Source organism: Seriola aureovittata, chromosome 14 (genome assembly GCF_021018895.1).
Source record: "Seriola aureovittata isolate HTS-2021-v1 ecotype China chromosome 14, ASM2101889v1, whole genome shotgun sequence".
NCBI lineage: Eukaryota > Metazoa > Chordata > Actinopteri > Carangiformes > Carangidae > Seriola > Seriola aureovittata.
This window is the reverse complement of record NC_079377.1, coordinates 5,288,912-5,312,499: the sequence shown is the minus strand read 5'-3', so window position 1 is coordinate 5,312,499 and position 23,588 is coordinate 5,288,912. Positions and strand designations below refer to the sequence as shown.

Here is a 23,588-nt window from a genome sequence, read left to right as displayed (position 1 = left end):
GTGGATTAATACACTATGCCCTAGTGAGTATTAACAGCTGCTAGTTGATGTATGTGGGACTGACTCAAAATAGATTAGTGTCCATGTTTGTGTTAATTCAGGAACTTGTCACCGTGTGCAACAGTGTGGCTCACTGATGTGCTTTTAATCATTTTTGGACAACAATGGAGCTCTATGGGACAGAGGAATAAGATCTATCAGGCTTCGGAATCATGTTAGTGGACTATACATAATAGTAGGATCAGTTCATAGTTGCTTTTTGCCTTTTCATAGGATTTGTTGACAGTATCAAATACATTTGTGCTTTAGTTCTTTTCTCTCGCTCTGTTGCTCACCCACTGTCACCCACACGTTTTCGATTAGTCATGTAATTGGTTACATAAATTTTGTCAGTAACACTAGAAGTCCATCCTTAATTCTAATCTGATCTGTAAACCATGACACTATCACTGCTGCTTTGAAGTTTTACATTATAGCATTTGCTTTGTATCTGTTGCTATGAGAAACAGCATCAGCATTTAGAAAAACAAGGTCACAATCCATAAATTCTTTATCCCCTTTTAGTTTCCACTGCCTCAAGCTGAAGCTGTTTTTCCACCTCTAACAGCTCTGATAAGACTTGTTTTCAGTTTATACCCTCACAAGGGCTTAAACATTTCAGTAAATATATTAGCATTGAAGAACCGCTTACTTCAATTACACACCTGTTATTTTTTGTGACTGTATCTTGCAGGTTGTGACATTATCATGTTGACAAAATCTGTCCACAGACAGACAGACAGACAGACAGACAGACATATAAACACCTGTCAAAATACTCAAAAGCACTCCTGTGGTAGTTCCCACTACAGTAGGCGTCGGCCACTATTACAGTGTGCTCACAGCATCTTGGCAAATGATTTACTTGAAAATGACTTTTTTTGCCCAAGATTTTGCATCTTGGGCAATGTGCAAGCTTACCATCCCCTCTTGGTGGTATATATATATATATATATATATATAGCTTGTGAATACTCAGGGCTGAAAATGTTGACCCAGCTCCTCAACAAAAAAATCGTTTAGCTGTTTTTATTTTCAGATATTTCTCCTAAAAAGCCATATAGGGGATTTTCATCAATTCCCATTTGTCTGCCAACTCACATGAGACACATCACCATGATGCTGTGATTCGGGAGAGCTTTTTGTATGACGTCACCGCTCCCTCTCACTGAAAAGAGGCATTTAAAGTGATTTAGGGCACCTAATAATGGTGCCCCCTGGAAACTCTTTAAAATGTTCTGGGCGTAACTAAGTGGGAGGAGACCCTGGGCCGGACATAGAAAATACGTAGGGACTACATCTCCCACATGGTCTGAGAGTGCTTGAAGGGGTTCCCCAGAAGGAGTTGAAGGAGTTTTGGTTCCCACTGTCTGCTGCCAACAATAAGGTTAATCAGGATAAGGAACTGCATAGAAAAGATGATCAAGTTTAACTTGACGAACTCGCTGCTAATCCAAAGATGGGCAAAGAGGTGGGATGTACGTGGGGTCGAGACTTCAGTGAATGCCAGTCTGTGGCAAGCGTACATTCCCCCACCTGTCACTCAAAGCGGCACACCTTCAATTATGCATAACTTTAATCCTTAATATATTGAAACGGGTGAGTTATATAAAAAATTCACCCACTGTACAGTTGTCGTGAAGGAGAAAATTAGTTATAGAGACAAACCATTTTTTGTACCAGGCTGTAAACATGTTTATTTCTGCTGTAAAGTTGGACATTTGAACATGGGAGTCTCTGGGGATTGACTCGCTTTTGGAACCAGACTCTAGTGGCCTTTCAAAGAACTGCAGCTTTTGGCGCTTCACGTGTTGGCTTTATTTTTCAACCCTGAAGGTCGGCGTTTGTGTTATTATATTCTTTAATTGTCTGTTGTAGACTTAGTCATATTTTTCACTGAACAGTGTTAATAACTTTGTTTCTTTCTGAACTTAATTCCATGTCATTGTGTTCATTGTCATCACAGAAATGCTGCCATGGAGGGCTATATCCAGCAGTTCCTGTATACCTATCGTTTCTTCTGCACTCCTGAGCAGTTACTGCAGTTCATAATGGATAAATTTGTCAGTGCAGCAAGGTAGAGTATATCAAGTAGCTCATGATTACATAGAGAAACAGTGTAGTGCAGTACAGTAGGCAGAAAAACCCATATCTCTAGTCCAGCCTCTCCTCTAAGCTATAAAACATAATGCTTTATAGCACACAGTATGAAACACTCTCCATTAATTGTGTGATAAATTTGTTTTGTGTTCCAGAGAAGGTCCAGACATGTCAGGAGACAGTGAGAAGATCTTCCATCGTAGTTTGGACGTGCTCCAGTTCTGGATAACAGAGTGTAAACAGGTGGACTTCACACCCAAGTCCAACCTTGTGGATACATTAGAGAACTTCCTTAATACTGAGGTACATAACCTCCTAGCAACTATAATAATACTGCTTATATTATAATAGCAGGGCTGTATTAAAACATACAATATTTTTAGCCTGCAGTTCCTCAAGGTGCCGTACTTCTCGTTGCCTGTTGCTGCTCATGCTAACGACCCAGTTCATTTTCTGAAACTTACAAATAGAAACGGCTATCAGACACCATGAGGTTCGACAGCAAACACAATTCAATTCAAGTCATTTGTCTTATTAGATGACAGCATAACAACAGGGATTGAAAAAATGTGTTATAACTCTAAAATGTGAGTCTAAATGATCTATTTAAAGGTGATGGAGCTTTTTTGTTTTGGTACATTTGTTTGTTTTCTGTTTGTTTGTTTTTTCCACAGGTAATTCCTGTCGACAGCCGAGGGGAGGCCCTTCTTGCTGCTCTCTGCAGCCCCCTAAGTACAAGGCGGAGTCAAGGAAGAGATAGCCTTATCAGCGTAGAGGACGACGATGACTCTGTGTGCTTGTATTCGTCCAATGAGGATCTCGGCAGAAAGGTCAGTACATTATAATAAAAAGTTACACCATTTGGTTTTGTTTCCTGTTGATTAGTTCAAGTGAGTCTGGACTTTTATTTATACTGTGTGAGCAAGAAAACGATTTGCACTTTCTGCATGCAGATATTTCCTGCCTAAGCTCAACATTTTAAGGGGAAATCAGAGAACAAGTTCAGTTGCTGCGTATTCTTTGTGTATAATTTGAATTTTGATTGCTTCTACTGAGTCTACTATCTCACCGTTTTGAAAGAGTACCTTCATGAAATACATCTTCTCTCCGAACTTTTCAGTGGAGGATTTCAAGAGTGGTGGAGCCCTCTGCGTCCATGCCTAAAGACAAAGCCTTCTCCATTGCTGCAGCTCTGCCTATGCCTTGCTATCCCTCCCTGGTCGATGACCTCTCCGGTGTCTGCCTGCACAGTGAGGAGCGACTCCCGTTCAGCAAGAACGAATACAGCGCACAGCACGTAGCCCAACAGCTCACACTCCTGCAGCAGGTACACACATCCTCCGTGCATTCAATCCACCACCGTCGTCGTTGTCTCGTTTAACCACTAGAGGGAGACATGTCTCTATGAATGCCCAGAAAGGCTCTAATTCATCTACTTGTGATTTACCTTTTGTAATGCAGGAAATGTTCCAGGAATGTCATCCAGTTCATTTCCTCAACTCCAGAGTCCACGGAGTCGGGGACAAAGTCTCCATCCCAAACAAGTGAGTATAATGTTCGAGCTTAAACACCGTCTACAGTCTTCATACTGGATACAGATGGGTGGCAAATGAAAAGGAAAAACCAACATAGGCCCTGTTCAGACCTGATCCATCTGTGGTGAGACGATCACAAGTGGACAGCTCTAAGAACAGGTGTGAACGCACCCAAGATACACTGAGGATGCATTCGAGATCCAGTCATTAAGACCACATTCGGAGGTGGTCTGGGCCAGTTTCATAATGAACTGAAAATATCCTACTTTTTCCAAATGGATTAAACCTAATTTCATTGTAGAGCTGTGAGCAGAGCAATGATTCGCTCAACCCCTCCACAGCCTGCTCTCCCTCTCTCTCTCTCTCTCTCTCAGACACACCCACACACACATTGACAACAGACCCAACAGGCTGCTTAAAAACGACAACTCATACCTGTTTTTTTGCATACAGATCAGGGAAGTGAGATCCCATCACAAGTGGGCACTTGAGTAGCAGGTGGGGATGCATTCTAATGCCAGGTGTGAAGTGACATACCTAGAGCTGTCCACTTGTGAAGAGATCACCCGAGATGAATGTTAATGCCCGATCTGGACAGGGCCATAGTGTCTTGAGCCCCTTTTACACAGCCTGTTTAAGGCAGGAATGTTGGAACTATATTCCCGCCTAGTCGTTCTGCATGAACTGAACCATCACAGAATGAGGGGACATTGTTATTGTTATTGTTGTTCCAGCAATAAAGCCGGCATAATGAGGAGTACTCTTAATGGCAATACAGCAGGATCTCTGTTTAAACAGGGTTTTAGTGAGGTGCTGAACCACCACATGCTTCCAGTTTCAGTTTCAGTGCTGCTCAGCATAGATCATAAGTCTGTGTAAAAAAATATTTCGCCTCCTTCTGTTTTCTGATGTTTGTGGAAGGGAGTCTTGACATGTTGATCCAAAGTCTCCCACAGTGGTTCAGCTCGGGTGAGATTTGGTGACTGTGATAGCCATAGCACTGATTGATGATTCTCATCATTTGAAATAACCATCACACATTCAGTGGCCCCTTGTGATCTATATGGAAACATGATAACAGATTTGTTCAACAACTCCACCCATCTGTATCTAGAGAGTCTACTTTTCATATTAGATTACATCATCGTATTCTCCTTCTGAACAGTAGTCTATGTGACTTCCTGTTGACTTAGTAACATGTATGTCTTACATAATATAGGGATACTATACATAATATATGGATATTATGTTTGTGCAGCAGCATCTACAAGACAGTAAAATGTTTGTTGTTGGTCAAATAGTGGCCCGTGGGCCAAATCTCAAGTTTTCTTCTGTAGATGTACAACAGTCATGTAAACTTCAGTAAATATAATTTAAGATTTGTTTAGATTATGATTTTGGCCTCCAATGACTATAAAAACAAGATAATCGAGAGACAACGATTATTGTGCTGCATTCTGTTTTCACAACCAATGTCATCCCCCCCTACAAAAGCCATCGGACGTTATCGGTTCTGTCCTCGGTACTGAAGGAATTGGGCAATTGATAGAAGTTTTCTTCCACGTTCACCGACTCCGTTTCTATATCCTATGCTCAGATGTCTCTTTCTTATTTCGTATATAACAGGAATAACTACATAGACACAACGCTTTTTGTTTTGTAATTTGTTTTTTTTTTTTGTTTTTTTTTCCTAAGTCAGTGACTAATCGTGTTGAATAATCGTGATTATTATTTTTGCCATTATCCAGCAGCCCTCCTTAAGATTTGATGCCCCTACATGTGGAGAGATGTACTCTGTGCCAGGCTGTTAGAACAGCGCCTGTGTCTGTAATGAAGTCTAATAACCTTAACAGATAGATAAAAAAGTATTAAAATCAACAAGTACAAGAACAAACAGTTTTAATTCCACAGCTGTAGCCTATTTGACCGTAACTGATTTGTGTAATTCACAATCAAAGCAGCTTGACATTTTTTTCTAAAGCAACTTTTTAAGTTGTGTTTTATTGACTTTCCACCAGGATAATCCCCTCACTATCAACACAACAACAACAACAACAGTCCCCTTCATACTAGCATGAATGAAGCAGGCCACGGCGTGTTGGGTGCGGATAATCTTATCATAGTGCAGCACAAGTCATGCATTTGTGTTTGAGTCATTTTTGATAAACAAGTATTAATGTAAGATGTTGTAACTCTAGTAGCTCAAACTTACTAACGGGAACAGAGACGTCTGCTCTTACATGGGAACTTAAAACAGTTTTATTTTGAAAAGACTTAAAAGAAAGGAAAAAACAGTACAATGAAAACATATGTTTTCAAACAGGCCCCTGGCTAAACCTATTTGCTGACCCCTGACGCATGTGTACAGTAAGTTTATACGTATATATCCACTGATAGTATGATTCTCTCACTGTATGTGGAAAATAGTGTTTCTGGTAGGAGTGCTTCTAATTATAATTTTCAATATCATTGTCATGTGGTTATGAAAGCAATGTCAGCAAACAATGAAGACTTTCATTACAGTTACTGGAGCCCAAGGTGACTGGCTCAAAGAGCTTGTTTTGTGTGGCCAAGAGAAAAGAGCAAAGAAGCACACCTCACATTTTCAGAATCTGCAACCAGATTTCTTTTTGATAAATGAATAAAAAATGACGTAATTATCAAAGTTTTTTGTCATTATGTTATTATTGTTTTATTGTGAATTTATAGTATAGATGTCTCTTCATCTCCCTCACCAGGAATGTGTCCCAGAACGTGCCGCCAGCAGAGGGCAGCGGTCTGCTTATGTGTGAGGGGACGCTGTCAGACAGCCAGCTCCAGCGGCTGCTCACATATGCTGACAGTGTCACTAACTGGATCTCCTCGGAAATAGTCATCTGTGACTCCACCAAGGTGAGAGGAGACAGAACTCATGAAAGTAACAGGGTCGGCAGGAGCCATTACAGACACAGCATGGGCTTTGTGATCTTATCAAACACGGATTCTCATGTCAGACACAGACTTCCTCTCATGTGCTCTCTGATTCCTCTCTGGTCTCATGGTTGAATGGGTTATAGACAGTTAGAAACTCTATGAAAAATATTATTACGAAGGTTTTTTTTTTTTTTTTTTTCCTTCAGCTACTTCCTGATACTTTCATATAGACACTCCATTCAATCTATAAAACGCTCAGCTCATTTGCATCCATTCAAATTTGTCACATCTTTCACACTTAAATGACAGCTCACATTAAACTACATCTGCTGCTTCAACTTCAGCTTAAAATTGCGGTTACTTTTTATTTGCTTTTCAGTTGACATTTCGCCTGCTTTCACCTCGTCCTCTTTAAAAGACATTTCAACCCGCTGTCGTCTTTCACTCGTCAGCTCGTCAGACAGTTCAACTGCTGTCAGTGTTTGAAACTGAAATGTTCACCTGCTTTTTAACTTCAATTTAGCCTTTTTCTAGTCAAACGGAAAAATAATCAGCAGTAGCAGTAATGAAAATGTAGAACAGTCGACAAGGCACTATTAATATAGACTATACATAGTATTTTTCCAGTGGACGTGCTTCATTATGCAGTCTGCTGTGGTCCCAAGAAAAGCAATCCAGCGTAAAGAGCTAGCAGGTTTTTTGCATTTTGCCCTGTTGAGCATTTCTTCTCATTGCAAACTCTCCTTTTTTTTTTTTTTTTTTTTTTTTTTGCAGACACAAGTTGCTTTGCTGACCAAGTATCTGTGGATAGGAAAACACTGCTATGAATCAAGGAACTTTGCCACAGCCATGCAGGTCCTCCGAGGTCTGGAGAACGTGACTGTCAAGCAATTACCAGTGAGGCTGCATCTCATAAATTACTCTTCAAACAGATTCTGAGTTTGTGTAATAAGTCAGGTGCCCTCGAGCTAAATGTTTTCTTCAGCTGTGATAGGAGTTGGTTGGTGTTTAATTAGTTTCTCAAATGAGAAATTAGCATTAATGCATTCAAATGTGATGTAGAAAGTGAGGAGGAACGTGGCCCTCGAAAAGGAGTAATTAAAAACCTAACAATTAAAAGACGCCACTGGTTGAGACAATGCAAGAAATTTCCATATTTTAATCTAAAGGCAGGTTATAGTCATTGACTCTGGTGTTGCACTGAAGCCACGGTTTAATTCGTCTTCATTTTGGAGCTACTAAATAAAACTTCCTCATCTCTTGCCAACAGGCTTGGAAACATCTGTCTTCCAAGGTGTTTGAGATCCTGGAGGAGCTGCGAGCTGTGCAGGTGTGTGTGCGTAGGTGTGTTTGAGCAGGCGCACGCTTATGCTGTTTGTAACTGAAGCCTAGGCTGGTCACATATTGTGAAACTGGGCTGCAGGGCAAACAGATCAATAGAAAAACAGCTTCAAGCAACCCGCCTGTGTGCTGAAAGCTTACAGCTGGCTCTGCTTCTGAAAGTTATTCTCAAAAGAACCTGATGCATCAAACAACAGACATTGCTATCTTCCCAGCTCCGCTATTTAGATGTAATGAAAACAAACCGTATGCTCTCTTGGTTTTCATATGTAAAGAGGTTAAATTTGTTGAAAATCCTCCCAGGTTTTTCACTCATATTACACATGCTTTTGACTTATTGGAAATTTTTATCTTCCAGTAAGAAGTCATTTATTTACTGTGCGGCTAAACTGCTCTCTCCTCAGGTGTTCCTGAAGAGCGACGACCTGTGTCTGATGGGGGCAGAGCACTCGAGGAGGAGGCCCACCCTGCCGTCATCGCACATCCTGGCCATGCACGTCCAGCAGCTGGAGATCGGGGCCTTCACGCTCACGACCGGAGCCTACAAGTGGACCAAGCTCAGGTGAGGAGAAAATCCAGATCATTTCTAGATCTGTAATAAGCTGCTGTCGACCCGATGTGGGCGCCCTTTTTTTTTTTTTTGGTGTTTCCCGTTTCCGCCCTTGTCTTTTAACCTCTGGCTGCTGTTGCCAAAGCCGTGATGGGTTCACACTATAAACACCACAAAGTTGGGAACACACGTCCACATTCCTGCGTTCACCTGACGCCACCGCAGCTACAGCAGATATCAGATTGAAACGCCACGCTTGACACAGTTACCAATGATGTTCGTTGGCTATCTTTGTCTTGTAGGACCATTTAAATGTTTCTATGATGAAAAAAAAACAGCAGCAGCAGCATGATAACCATATTCAGTTAATGTGACTTGTATTCTCACTGTAGCCCCTCTGGCTAAAGTATCACTAAACTACCTGTTTTTTGCTTTGTTGGTTTGATTATTCCAAATTATATTATTGATGATATAATAATCGTTACAAGTCTAATTATGAGTATTTATTAATTGATTAATTCATGAAAGATCCTCCCTAGACTTGTTGTAAGACATATGAAACTGCTTTGCTTTGAATAGAAATTTGTCTTATTTGGTTTTCATCGACAAAAAAAAGGGTCAGTAAACTATTTACAAATTCTTAGACATAAAAACAACCTCATTGAAAAATCGACAATCTATAATCTATGCAAATATTTTTCAGTGCAAAGTATGCTAGAGACGAGAGGTCTGTACTTCACTACATAGAAATTTGTTGTGACATCACAAAATCCTGCTGTTATGCTTATGAACACATTATTGGGTGGAGGAGGATTTTAATTAATGATGAAAATTGGAAGTGTAGAAAATCTTTTAGTTCCACAATAAAGTTGAAGATGTTCATATGAAAATCCTGCTTACTGTAATAGTCTAAATAAGTCTCCACCCTGCGGTCTGTTTTGGATGAATAAATATTGTTAATTAGCTCACATGGCATACTGTTAAATATATACACAAACATTAGAAAAACAAAAATACCAATGCATACTGACCTGTCACCGTGACTATTATAACAGTAATATTTTTATTTGGTCCCTCATTTAAACCAGTACTTCTCACTGTGATCAAAGTTTCTTTTCCAGGAGAGACCGGTGTACAATAAAACACGTACAGAATGAGCACTGACAAAATGCACTTTTACATGCGCACAAACCAGTGGTTACACATTAATAAAAAACTGTTAAAAGAGAACGTTTTAAAAATGGAAAGACTGATCCATTTTTGAGGAGCACAACCAGATAACCAGTGTTTCTGTTCTGCTTTGAACATGTGGTACAAAGTGAAAAAAATCCTGTTACTTGACATAACTGGATTTAGATGTGAGAGTTTTGTAGACGAGCTTAAATAATACAGTGCAACATGTCTAGCTGATGACATGTTGCACTGTATTTCACCTGCACAGGAACGGGTCTGTGTGGGTGAAATGGTCTAATTAGCGCTGTGACATCTTTTAATAGCAACTGATATGTTTATAAAACTGCCAGAAAAGAAAGTCTCAGTTTCTTCCTGACCCGACACAACTAAACGCTGTAAGTTATGTTGTGGAACTGGTCAGATCTTTGGTCACAAGCGTCAGATGTCCTCCCACACAATGCAAAACATCCCTATTTACGGGGCAGACAGGAAGTTAAAAGACAAAATACTGTATCTCAGTGGAGTTCTTCCTTGTTGTTGAGTAACATAGAGGGAATAGACGCCCTGTTTCTTCAAAATATCTGTGCGGCGAAAAGCCCGGTCCTCCCTTCCTCCGTCACTGCAACTTATGATATAACTGCAAGCTGGAATTTGCACTAATTATGTTAGAGGTGGGATGTTATTGAAAGACGTGCACAGCCAGTGAAATTAGCCTGTTATCTATCCTTGTAGTGACACAAAATATGAACAGTCAGCGCCAATAACTGAAAATTAGCTCTCTCCCCACATATTGAGTATCCATCTATGACAAAGTCGGCCAACTCGCATTTTCCTGTGTCCTTCTCCTTCAATCCAATATGGCTGACCAGATGCTGAGGTCACAACAAGTGGCGGTTGGATGGTAATGGCACAGCTGCTGAATTTGGGTTGTTGGTAGGGGTGCCAGTGTTGCACCAGATGGCGCCCGTGGGATGGGGTTTGATTGGAAAAGAGGTTTTGGGCCAGATGCTGAGAGGAGGCTGGGTGAAGCCAGATGCTGGGGTCAGGAGATCTAGCGGGGAACGGCAGAGACACAGCTGTTGAGTGCGGACCCCGGGTTATCCCCGCTCGCTCCAAATCAGGTCACAGACAAAGCTGATGATGGTGCTAAGAAGAAAGAATATGCAGCCAGACATATTTTCTTTTCATGTTTTCACTTTAAACCCCTTATTCTTTTGCTTCATTTGTCTCATCCATCCATTCATATCTGGGTCTAGGCGCATCGCAAAGGTTGTGAGTCAGGTCCACGCCTTCCAGGAGGCAGTGTACTCCTACAGCCCGGACCGGGATCTGCAGGCCTACCTTCAGCGCCGCATCGCCCGGCTTGCCACCTCTGACATCCACCTTCTGGCCTCGGACAAGGATGCCAACTTCCAGCATTCTAGCGAGCGACAAACGCGGAGAATCCAGGACACGCTGAGGAGGGTAAAGGCCACCTTCCAGTGAGCCGTGCCCCGGTCGCATATCACAGCCCTGGAGTAAGTCACCACCAACAGGTCAAGGCCCCAACCCTCAGATGCCTCTGTTGTCGTGGCAACAGAGCCTCGTAGACTGGAAAACATTTTCTGCTATCGTATGTTCATTTTGTTCCCTAAACTTCGGTCGGTAAAATCAGTTTAACTTTATTTATAACTCACACCCTTTAGATTACACAGGTTCTGCTGTTGGTCACACATCTGTTTGGTTTTGATATTCAACATCCTTCTTCACAAAGATAAAAATAATGGCTGATGTTTGTAATTTGCAGTATTTCTTCCTCAGCTCATATACTGACGTTTGTTATCTGACCATGTAATTTAGCTGTTAAGGCCTCCATGTAATCACATGTGGACTGAACATGGCAGGAATAGGGAATATATTTAAAAAAATAAAGGCTGGCAAAGTGGGCAACTGCACCAGGGCCTGAGAACCCCAGGAGCCCCTGACAGCCACAAGCTCACTGTGTAGCAGCTGCAGTAATATGATCAACTGGGACTTAATTTAGGAATATGCACCATTAAAGCACAAGATAACTGACATGATGAGGGCAATAAGGTGGAATCCTCCTTTATTAGCCAAACTGGGACAGACAGTGTTAGTCTTCAAGCCTGTCAGTCCTTTATGTTATTATTCATTTATTTTTTGCAGTTAAATTTAAGTTTTTCTCGCCAGTTTGCTCAACACAGATTAAATTTTCAGGTAAACTTTGTCATCTCAAATTCCCTCTGGATGTTGTCTTCAACAAGAAGCCTGGACTTTGTCACCGGTCCATGGTTTGAAAAATGTTGGTCAATGAACTAACAGCAAAAACAGTGTTTTCACACTTGCAGGTTCCTGCAGTGGAAGGGCTATATAGTGCTATAGAGAGGGGTGAGACACAATCATCATTAAACTATAGGGTATCAGTTCACACCTTCAGTCGCTCCAGGAGGACATTCATAAAGTTGCACTCTGTTGTGACAGATGTAGTTGTGCAACAAATAAAAAAATAGGAGGTTAAGTTCAAACCCGGGACAACAACTGCGAGAAATGGGCACCAATGTTGGACTGTCAGACACAGCCCCCCCCCACTTCTGACGTTGCACATGTGCGGCGGGAAGGATTCCAAAGCTATTCAGTATAGTATACTGGCGCCTTGTTAGCTAATCTAAAGGGCTGTGTCTTATGGGCTTGTGCAAAGATCTAATTTTCAGACCTCCTTCATTTCAGCTGATATTGTACATAGAAGGTGCATATTCCTAAATTAGATCATATTCAATGAACTCATCACACAGCAAACTGGGGAGCATGTCTTTCCAGCAGAGGAACAACCTGCACAGTGCAAACAAGGAGGAGGGAATGGGGGTAAATAGGGGCCCAGCAACTAATTTTTGTCCTTGGTCCTATTCCAGCCTTGTCAAACATTCAGATAAAATCTATTTGATGTTGCTGAATTGTGTCTGATTTGTAGGAAACATTACTAATAACGCAGAATGGTTAATCATTCGTTTTTTTACCAATTAGGACTTTACCAAAATGAGATTTATATGACTAGCTTGGTAAATTAATATCTAATATTAATTCCATTTAAACAGCACAATGTGAAATAATTGCGTTTATTATCAATAGTGAAGCTAGACAAGCTTGCTGTCACGACAGTACCTTACTATTACAGAGAAAATGATAGAACATAATGAGATGTCAGTGCAAAATGTTATATGAGGAGTGAAGCTGAGTCTGTGTCTATTTTTCTATTTTCCTGCCCGCTCTCTCTCCTCCATGGTTTTTTGCCCTGAAACACACCGTGGAGATGGAATGTGACGTGCTACGAAGATTTGCTTAATTTAGCCAAATAAATGAGATTTTATAAGCTCTCTCTTGCCAAAGTGTATTATTGTCAGACAATATCCATGATAGAATGGCTGCATGGCAGGTTACAGCCCTGTTACATCTGTCAGGGGGCTGTGGGAGGCGGTGGGAGGCGGTGGGAGGCGGTGGGAGGCGGTGGGAGGCGGTGGGGGAGCCGAAGCTCGGGTTTCTCTCCTCCCATTAGGATTTACAGTGTGTGGTGATGACATCATAGGGAACTTTTTGTGCTTTCTGGTATTTCTTCCTTTTGAATGTCACTCAAGGACTTTCTCTTGTAGAATGGTTACATCATATTTAAGAAGTTATTCAAGACCAGACCACAAGGACACTTTTTTACTTTGTCATAGTATTTGGACACATGCGTGAGTTCATTAGTTTATCCAGGCAAAATTAATCTTTGTGTTTTGTTGACATTTGTACCACGTCCTCATGGTTTGGGGTCCCACGGGTGCCGCTGCTCAATGTGTAAAAATAATAATCACAACTGCAGAATTAACATTTCTTTTTACTCTGGCCTTTTTTATTAAAATTAAAAAAATGTAGAAAGGTATTTAAGAAGTAATCCTTCCCTTCGCCTCAAACTGGGCTCAAACTGTTAATGAAGGAGACTAATTATGACCTTAAAGCAATATTATAGCACCAGCTCATATATATCTTATTTTAAATGTTATATGGGCTGTGAATTAATACAAATATATATATTATTATATTTTTTATTCAGTTTTACGTCAGACATGGTGTTATTACTTATGTTTTGGGTCAATTAGTCCCTGATAGACATGATGACTATTACAAACTGTTACATAATAAATCCAAAAAGACTTTAGGGTTTTGTGAGGGGTAGAACTGCTTAAAAAGTCCTGTCAACTCCAATCACAGATATAGAAACATGAAAACACTTTGTATTTAACTATGTTTTACAGACTCCAAACAGAAATGTTTTATTTTCTACAGCAAATTATTTCCGAAACATGACATCAATTCAAAATCAGGTTTAGAATTTCTCAAAGATTTAGAAAAGGTCATGAAGTATCAAGATACTAAAACAATGTTAAATATGCTGTGTGTTAGGGGCTTTTGTGTGTGTGTGTGTGTGTGTGTGTGTGTGTGTGTGTGTGTGTGTGCGCGCCTGTGCGTGTGCGTGTGTGTGTGTACTCATATGATGGCTCTTGTTTCTTGCTTCTATCATTTTACTTCAGAATATGAATGCAGGACTTCCAGTTGTAATGGGCTGCTGTATGTTTACACTGTGGTAAAGGAATAGTCTGCTGAATAGTTCCTGCACCACTGGTCTGGGATCTCCAGCGCTATTGAATTTCAAAATAAAAGCTGCTTGTGTTACTTCCAAACAGTACAATAATATTAGCTGCTGGGTGATTTTTTTTTTTTCTTCTCCAGATCAGTCCCACAATAAATTAGAATATAATGAGTGTTACAGCTTTTCCTGTGGGACAGACAGAGCTCGTGTGGGGCAGAGCTGAGGAAACAGGCGCAGTGTGAAGGAGACGTCCCGGGCGCTTTTTCATTGTTATCTATCGGGATCAGGGCGCATCTTCAAAGCTGCGGAGATAAAGAGCTCCAAAAGGCTGAAGGGACTCCTGCCTTCACAGCGACAGATCACCGATAAAGGAGACAACCAGGCCCAGCCTCTTATCTGCATTGTCATATAACTAAACGATCAGTTTAGCAGTATTGTCCCTGAGCTGGTGCGTGCAGAGCTCTCTCAGGGGAGGGCCCGCAAATCCCACAGGTTAGACGCTGTCTGACGGAAAGTTGTGTCTCGGTTTATTTGGCGCCTAAAAGACATGATGTGAAACTGTGAGTCACCGTGTTGACTGTGTACAGAGAAGCGGAGGAGGCTGAGCATTTATCTTTAGATAACTCCACTGAGTTTATATTGATCTTGTACCTGTTGTATTATAAGTGCGATATGTCATCCTTCAGTATGTGAGGCAGTCAGTCTCAGGATCACCCAGGTCTGTTTCTATGGGCTGGTTTGCGCTCCAAGGGTTTTCCCAGCTTCCTCGCAGCTTGTTTTAGCATATTTACATTTGAACGGGCCGACAATCCACTGTAATTGTGTTGCTACTGTAATGCCTTTGATCCGTAATGTTTGAAGCGCCTGTGCCAAACGCTGGCTGTTGGGTAGCTGGCGCCAGCAGCTCACCGGGGTATCAAAGACGCGTCAAATAAGAAACCATTGGAGGACGGCAGTATGAGCCCCCGTTTGATAACACGAGTAAAATCTGCGAGGTGAAGTTCTCACTGGACAGGATTGTTTTTGGTTTTGTGACGCGACAGTGCAGAGGGTGTTACTGTCGCTCTGAAGCTGAGTTTGACGCGCACACTCACTGTCCTTATTATAGTCCATTTCCCGTTTGGTCACTGGTGAATCTCTGTAATAGACCCATTGTTTACACGATAGTCAGTTCAGTCAAAGTGTATCAGCAATAACCAGAAGCCAAATGACAGATCTGTGCTGAGAAAGAATCATTAAAAAAATGAAAAAAACATTTCTTTGGTCCCCCTGTATTTTCTATTTTCTGCACTGAACCAGGAAATATAATGTCATCACACATCAGGTCCAATGAATCACCTTTAAAGCATGGATCACTGTGATAAGGATTAAGGAGCTATTTTGGAGCTGCACCTTGAATACTAAATGACTAAAGATATATCCAGTGGTGGAAGAGGTGCACACATCAGTTGCTTATGTAAAAGCAAACCCACTATATAAAGTACTCCTTTATTAGTACAAGTCCAGGGCTATGAACTTTACAAAATAAAAGTGTTTGACACGGCACCATGCAGAATCGATCTCGTCATTGTCATAATATATTGGATTACAGAGTGGTGGAGCTCATGATTTGGATAAAATAATATCTACCCACTACCCGTGCAAAATCTTAACCTGCAAGTAACAAGCGGCTCTAGGTGAAATGGATCTATGGAGAACAACATGAGCTCCTGAAATGTAGTAAAGAAGATGTAAAGTAAAATGGAGATACTCAAGTAAAGTACATGCATGCCAAATTTGTACTTACTGGAGTAAAAATTACTTTTTCACCATCCTGTCGACTCATTATTAGTGTGTCCTATAGGTGACAAAAATAAGCCATATGGTTTAAACAAGCCAGAGAGAGGGAGAGCAGGGAAAGCGATAGTCAAAGGACTATTTCCCAATCTCTCCTTTCTTTGTGCGGCTCTGTGTTCGTTTCTGATGAATCAGTTTCTGGCTGTTCAAAAAGTGTCAGAAAACTTTCCTCACTCAAAAACTGTCATTTCGCAGCCAACTAAAGCACATGCATATCTCCAGTGATTGTCATATGAGAAAATGGTCGTTACTGTATTGGAGAAGTGGTACAACGGTGAGGGGAGTTATGTCAAATCAAAGCGTGTTTAAACTTCCAGAGAACGTGTTTACAACATTACAAACTATTTCATTGGACCTTGGTGGACCCCTGCGCCCGCTTCCACAACCATTACATTAACACATAGGCTGATGATTATGTCTCTCTTCATCAGACCCGGGTATCAGTAATTGCATCCATGTTAAATTACGCATTCTTGTGGCCGAGGTTTATTTAAAATGACTGAGGAGCCCGACTCCTCTCCTCCGCTGCTCCTGTACGCAGCAGCAACATGGAAGTATTCATCCCCTCTCCTGCCCGGCTGTTTCTGCAGGGCCCTCAGTTTCAGTCGGGGCGGACAAATGTATGAGCTCAGGGGGATTCTCACAGACTCAGTGGCGCCAGGTCTCCACACACTCACAGGATATGTAAAGACTTCAATAACGAGCCATTAACCCCTAATCATCGGGATCTATCGGGCGTTAACAAGGACCTCTACATATGCAAATTGCGGTGAGCGGCCGGCCCCTATAAAAGCTGACCCCGGAGAGGAGCTGCTGCCACACACTCCCTCTGACATCTGGTGGATTTACAGGTCACTGAGCAGCACTGCGAACATGGTGAAGTACTTTTCTGTGGACTGGCTGGCCCAGAGCCATCACACCACCACTCCGACTGAAGACCACGGAGCTGGCATGGATACTGCGCCGACCTGCAGACCTCATATCCCCTGCTTGGTGCAGCCGCGTCCCCCGACTTTTGGCAAGGGCTACCTGCAGCCAAAACCCAAACCATCAAAGCCCGTTGAACACATGGAGCCAGCGGAGATCAGCAGGCCTCTGGACTCCAGCCTGTGCTCACCTTCACATTCAACAAGCTGCGCCTCACCAAGTAAGTAGAACACACCCCCTAACTTTGAAGCGGCGATGCAGTCTTGACGCACGAGCAGCGGTGATAACCAGATTTCTCCTCTCTCCAGTTTCAGAAATCAGCGGGTACTCCTCCGGGTACGAGAGCGAAGCAGCTTCCTATGAGTGCCTCTCTGTGGATGAGGCCAGCGAGGCGGAGAGAGACGGGCCACAGCGCCGCGTGCGCACAAAGTTCACCCCCGAGCAGATCAGCAAGCTGGAGAAGATCTTCAACAAGCACAAATACCTGGACGGTGGAGAGAGGACGAAGACAGCACAGAAGCTGAACCTCACAGAAACTCAGGTAAGATGCGATTTTCAATGCAAACAACCCTCTTTCATATACAGCATTTTACAGCTGAGTCTTTAATTGCGCATTGGTTTGGATTCTAACTTTTTCGCTCTCTCTCTCTCTCTCAGGTGAGGACCTGGTTTCAGAACAGGAGGATGAAGCTGAAACGGGAGGTGCAGGACTACCTCGCCCCCCAAGTCCCATCAGTGATGTTCCAGCCTCTTCCCCCAGTTCAGTACCACGGCATGGCTGGACAGAGACCCCACTACCCCGCGACCGGCCCGGCCTTTTACCCGCTCCCCGTCCCGCAGATGGTCCTCCAGCAACCTCTCCCCCCTCACCACCCTCCCCATGTCATGATCCACAATCCTCACTTCTACTGACAAACTGTCAACTAAGAGACTCTTCCGACTTAGACACTTACAATCCAAAGAAAGTGCAATCCAGAGTTGTTTTATTTAAAAGTTGTATATGATTCACAGAAATGTCTATTTATAACTAAATAAAGTTTATCTTCTATACCGAAGCACCTGGACTCTGTATTTTATTGCTTCACACATCATTGAAGCTGATGTTATCTTTATTGTGGGATTAGTTCTACATGAACGGATCAGTCCGTCTTTCATCTGCAGGAGGGAGGAGGCTGGAAGAAGGAGCTGATAAAGATGGCGGCTGTCCATTTAGGCTAAAGCTTCTTATCACAACTCATTGTGTGGATCTCCTGATTTGATTCTCTCATAATATCATGAAGATAGAGGCTGAAGCCAAATCAGATGAAGCCATATAAACAGATCATGATAAATTAAATCCTTTGGATGGTGTGTCATTCACTGTCATGTTGTAGACTGTAACAAAAAAACAGACCAGACACTTTATTTTTCACACACGTCACGATGAGACCCCTCATGCAGACATTGTGCTGGGTGGGTCTTCCTCCTCACCTGTCAACAAAGGGCCGACCATATGCTCGGCTTTCATATGCGTTGTTTGTCCTCATCTCTGCACTTCAAACGCCAGCTAACGGGGAGATCATGGTCAACAATTAGTCCTAATTAAGCCGCTCATTGATGAGTTTACACTTACAGCAGGAGCCCCTGCAGCCAGGCTCCAGAGAGTCTGGGCTTTTGTGTGGCCAACGAATCTGATCTCTGGGTTTGAAGTCTGAGGCCTGAGGTTAAAACCTGATTATGTGATGAGCTTTGGAGATAGTAAACTTGATTCACAACAACTTGAAGATAATGGAAAGCTCATACATGGAGAGCTGTGGGCCTGCGTTAGCGTCTTATTTATTTATTCTAAGTTATTTGACGCCATACGTTGTTTTTATATTTCCAGTTAAAATACACCGGATGTAAGTGCAGGGAAATAATTAGTAGCCTAATTAAGACAATTTTACTCTAAATTATCTATTTTTTTAATTAAGTTTGGTTGAAAAGTATTATTCTATATATCATATGTATCTTTTGAAGGTATACCCAGTTCAGCGAACGTTTCATTCAAATAGGCCAGCAAACATCAAACGGAACTTTCTCACTTTCTGTCAATGCTTTCTGAATGCGGTAACACCCACCCAGTCCCACCATAACAAAGACTTCATCACCGGGATGCCTGATGCGCAGACAGCTGGGCGCTCATGCCTGTTCTCCAGGAGTCACTCACCGCCTCGGCAGCCTGAAAATGTCTACACATTAACAACAGCGGCCAGGTTGTCACAATACTTGAGACTTTTTAAGTTATATGTTTTTTTTGTTTGCTTTCTTTTTTAAAAAATAGGCAGTTTCAGTGTCTTAAACCACCAATAAATCACTGCTTAGACAATGTGTCGTTTTATGGAGCAAGGAACATTGTCATTAAGACTTTCTAAGACTCTCTAGGAGAAAGGCACAGTAGGACCTGAATCCTTTAACCAGTTCTTTACCAGGGCTACATATGTGACATTTAGTGAACCATCCTGTATTCAGTGGCGGATATAGCCCTGAATCACTTTATGCAGAGATCTTTTTTAGTCTGAGATGCCAGCTAACTGATACTCAGACTCAGTGGCGCCGGATCATCTTCAGCCAGCCATGAACGTGAGAAAAACCACAACCCAACCTCTATTAACCTCAATTACAACCACCATCAAGTTTCTATCGTTCCGCTGAGAAGCCTTTGCATATGCAAATAAAGAAGTGTGCCCCTCCTATATAGGCTATCCCAGCGGCCAAGAGTCTCCCAAGAGACCGCAACACTGACCTGCACACACCTTGAGATCACTGACTGAAACATGGCAAACTTCTCGATTGAGTGGCTTTCCAGGAGTTATTATGAGGAGACTAAGGATGCTGCGCTCCATTCAAAGGTCCATGGTGAAATGAGGGAATTTACAAAAGAATCAAGAAGCCAGTTCTCTCCGACCTCACCGAACAGTAAGTTCACTGACAAACTGAGTCTTAAGAGCTGAGATTGACAGGCCTTTATGTATAATGATTTTTTACACTGTTGATTAAATGCTCTGCTCTTTCTTCCAGACAGCTGCGGTTACACATCGGGGTCTGAGAGCGAGGTGGCAGATGACAGCGAAGAGGAGGCCACCCAGCAAAGAAGGATGAGGACCAAGTTCACCTCCGAGCAAATCAGGAAACTGGAGAGCACCTTCAGCAAGCACAAATACCTGGGTGCTACACAGAGGAGGAAGTTTGCTGAGAAGCTGAACCTCTCCGAAACTCAGGTAGGTTTGAGAGTGGTTACAGAGGGTCTTAAAGCCCCCAGAGATATTACAGAGGTTTTTAAAAAAGAAATAGCAAAATGCGGAAAATTTGCTCCAGTTTTTGTTTAATGTCCCTCTGTACAATGGACCTGGATGTGTCATAAAGAGGCTCCTGGTCTGTGTTTTTAAACTGCTTTAAAATTACTACAATTCAGAACTGTGCACATGAGAGCATTAGCTGATGACTGCGTTTATATTTTCCAGGTGAAAACATGGTTCCAGAACAGGAGAATGAAGTTAAAGCGGGAGGTTCAGGACGTGCGCCATGAGTTTCTGTCGGTCCCCGCGGCTCTGCTGCCTCCTCTGCTGTTTCAGCACCACGTCCTGAGCGGACAGCTCCCCTCCGGCAGTGGCTTCTACCCGCAGCTGCAGCCTCTCCACAGGACGGCCCCGCCCGCTCCCCTGCACCCGGTCATCCTGGCTCCACACTTCTACTGAACTCCCCCACATTTCCCGAACGAATTCCTGTCTAGAATCTAGATATTTTCTCATTGCTCTCTCTAAAAGAGGGGTTGTCAATATAATTGCTTTTAAAATGTCTGAAGCACTACAGTAGCTATATATGGATGTAAGTTGTTTATTATTAAAATAATGTAAATGTACAGTAAATTGTCTCTTTTATGTCACAAATAAAACAGAATTAAAGACTATAAACTGCCTTTACACTTCTTTGTCTTTCAGTCAGAACTGTTTGGAATATTTCCTCCAACTGTTATTTATTGGGTATTCTATTAAATTCGAATACAACCATAGCATAAAAGATTCAGTTTTATTGAGGGTTTTTTATGTTATCTTTGGTATCCTTCCACAATAATATAAAAAATGTAAAAGTGAAAACACATGAGTAATTAGAATGGCACCCAGAGAGCTCAGACCTCCGTCAAAGCCAATGCCAAACAACATACACTAGACTTCAGAGAAAAAAAAAATAAAATTCACGGTAATAATACAGATATGTCCCAAAATTTAACGAGTTCTTCCGTGGCTTCATATTTCATCCATTCACCAAGTTCAGTGCAAATTGGTCCAGTACTTTTTGCATTCTCCTGTTGACAAATAAAGCTAATAATGAAAACAACACATTGAATAGCAAGGCCACAGAATCGACAGCCTTTACTAAATCAGGAAAACCAGTGTGTTACCATCTGTTGCAACATTGATGTCAACTTTAACAAAAGAAACAAATGGTGCAGTTTATGTTCCTCTTTTCACCACATTGTGACAATGTTGTGTTTTATTCTCTGTCTCCCACTCCCTCTTTTTCTTTGAAGAAACTTCATAGTGCCCATGAAGAATCACAGAGCAGTTTTCCCACACTCAGGCCGCTTATTCCCTGGATTATCTACCACCATGGCATATCATGTAAAAAAGAAAAAGAAAAAAGAAAAAGATTTTTTTTAAAAAGCATATACTTTGAGCAGTAACAGGCTCTGGCCAGCTCGTCTCTCAGTCCTGGGGAGTGGTTAAAAAGATGATGTCTGCGGCTGCTGACGGGCAAATATTTTCCTTTGGCGTCCGTTGGCGTGGCTCCGAGCTGTGATCGCCCTCTGCTAGTTGTAGTGTTGCATCTTCAAAGGGACATCAAAGCGGAGCTAAATGCCAGATCATTGAGATCCATTGAGGTCTATTGTTTCCCCGATTGAACAATTCGCACTTACTTGAAAGACGCGGAGGGTCGGCGCCCTCGAGTCTGCCAGAGGTGTGTATTGCCTCACATTGAAGTCATTAGGTGGCTGCAGCTAAATAGGTGACTGATTGAGTCACTCTGTCGTAAAGTGGCTGTATGCCTTGTTCACTTATGATTTGCTGTTCGGATTCAGAATGGGAAGTACCTGCTGGTGGAGTGATTACACTCACTGCAGGCTGTCAGACGCTGACATAAACTGTGTCATTCAGGTCTGGCTCCTTTGGCTGGGTTTATGTTGAGCAGCCACATACCTGATTCAAGTGATGTTTGGGATTATTGTAGTGTAGTAGTGCCTACGCCCATCATTTACACCTATATTTAAGAGGAAAATAAATACTGACGCCTCCCACCAGGAGGCACAATTATCAAAGGAGATGATTACAATTCCATGCATGAGTAACTACTACAATGAGAGGAACATTATTCATTTAAAGGCTTACTGGGCCATACATCCATTAATACAGTACCTCAATACAAAGCACCAGACAGTGCAAGACCTCAGTCTGCAGCATTAACTGGAATGGTTCCTGGCACTAATGGCAACATGAGCATCAATAAACGATCCATTGTGAGAGGACAAAGAGTTGGAGAGTTGAATGGCAATGAGTGTCTCGCTGATCCTTCAGAATCAGGTGAGTGGGTAGGTGAAGAGCCGCTAACAGTCTCGCTGAAGCCGCAGCCGGATGGCAGCAGACGGGCTGGAGCCGAGGACGGATGATGGGGAGAGGCCAAAGGTCGCTCACAAGTTCAGAGAGAGCAGCTGCTAATGAGATCGACAATATCATCTGCTGATTGTAGTGATGGAATCAGACTGACAGTGTAGGGCTGTCAGAGAAATTCTTTCAGCAGTGGTAAATGTACAATTAGTCTTTGGATTTTGATGAATGACTTAATGAATTGTGTGGCCAATTATGAAAATATCCAGAAAACCCACAGAACTCTCATATTTCATTCTAATCATTTAAATAGCCCTTTGTCAGGGCTGGAAAGTACATTTACTTGAAGCACTTGTGATTTATTTGACACTTCTTTTTCATGCGTTTTTATACCTTTCAGAGGGAACATTTGCACTTTTTACTTCACTACATTTGTTGGACAGTTCTTGGTACTGATTACTCCGCAGATTAAGTTGTAGCATTAAAAAAAACAATATGACCAGGTTATAAAATACGTGAGTTGTTACTGATTTCACCTTTAACCTCTTGGTTTGAATTCAATCACTGTTTAAGGTCAATAAAGCTCAAATTATCCAGCATGTCACTGCAAGAGCAAAGATGCATACCCCCCCCCCCCCCATTTTTACCCCATTAATCATCTCTCTGCACCTCAGACCTATCTTGTAGCCCTTTAAAGGGCCTCTACCCCTATGTTGGGAACAACTGGACTACACTAACCAAGTATTTAAAAGTAGATCTGCCCTTACCAAATACAACAGTAAAATACTCAAATTTATGCACATATGCATCAACAATCTAATAATGTAAAATCTAATAATATATCAGTCACAAGAGCTATTTCCTGCAGAACAAGTACAATACTTTTACTTTGCTCACTTCAGAGTAGTAGTAAATGTTAAGAGCAGGAA

The 23,588-nt window shown here is 42.0% G+C and overlaps 3 protein-coding genes across 3 annotated transcripts in view; all 3 read left to right on the top strand.

Annotated features, from left to right (window-relative positions):
* Nucleotides 1-13,020, top strand: part of LOC130181544 (kinase non-catalytic C-lobe domain-containing protein 1) — a 39,552-nt gene extending 26,532 nt beyond the window's left edge. The window contains exons 22-31 of the mRNA XM_056395811.1: nt 2,006-2,116; nt 2,295-2,442; nt 2,814-2,969; nt 3,260-3,466; nt 3,601-3,683; nt 6,413-6,566; nt 7,362-7,484; nt 7,858-7,917; nt 8,333-8,490; nt 10,908-13,020. Of these exons, the coding sequence (XP_056251786.1) occupies nt 2,006-2,116; nt 2,295-2,442; nt 2,814-2,969; nt 3,260-3,466; nt 3,601-3,683; nt 6,413-6,566; nt 7,362-7,484; nt 7,858-7,917; nt 8,333-8,490; nt 10,908-11,136 (1,429 nt within the window). The 3' untranslated portion in view covers nt 11,137-13,020. The remainder of the gene's footprint in view (nt 1-2,005; nt 2,117-2,294; nt 2,443-2,813; nt 2,970-3,259; nt 3,467-3,600; nt 3,684-6,412; nt 6,567-7,361; nt 7,485-7,857; nt 7,918-8,332; nt 8,491-10,907) is intronic.
* A 1,120-nt stretch (nt 13,021-14,140) lies between these two features.
* On the top strand, nt 14,141-18,086 carry vox (ventral homeobox). The gene is made up of 3 exons (XM_056395784.1): nt 14,141-17,258; nt 17,347-17,579; nt 17,696-18,086. Exons 1-3 carry the CDS (start codon nt 16,985-16,987, stop codon nt 17,948-17,950), a joined length of 762 nt encoding a protein of 253 aa, XP_056251759.1. The 5' UTR covers nt 14,141-16,984; the 3' UTR covers nt 17,951-18,086.
* A 1,747-nt stretch (nt 18,087-19,833) lies between these two features.
* vent (ventral expressed homeobox) lies at nt 19,834-20,924 on the top strand. The gene is made up of 3 exons (XM_056396026.1): nt 19,834-19,975; nt 20,078-20,277; nt 20,521-20,924. Exons 1-3 carry the CDS (start codon nt 19,834-19,836, stop codon nt 20,752-20,754), a joined length of 576 nt encoding a protein of 191 aa, XP_056252001.1. The 3' UTR covers nt 20,755-20,924.
* The last annotated feature ends 2,664 nt before the right edge of the window (nt 20,925-23,588 follow it).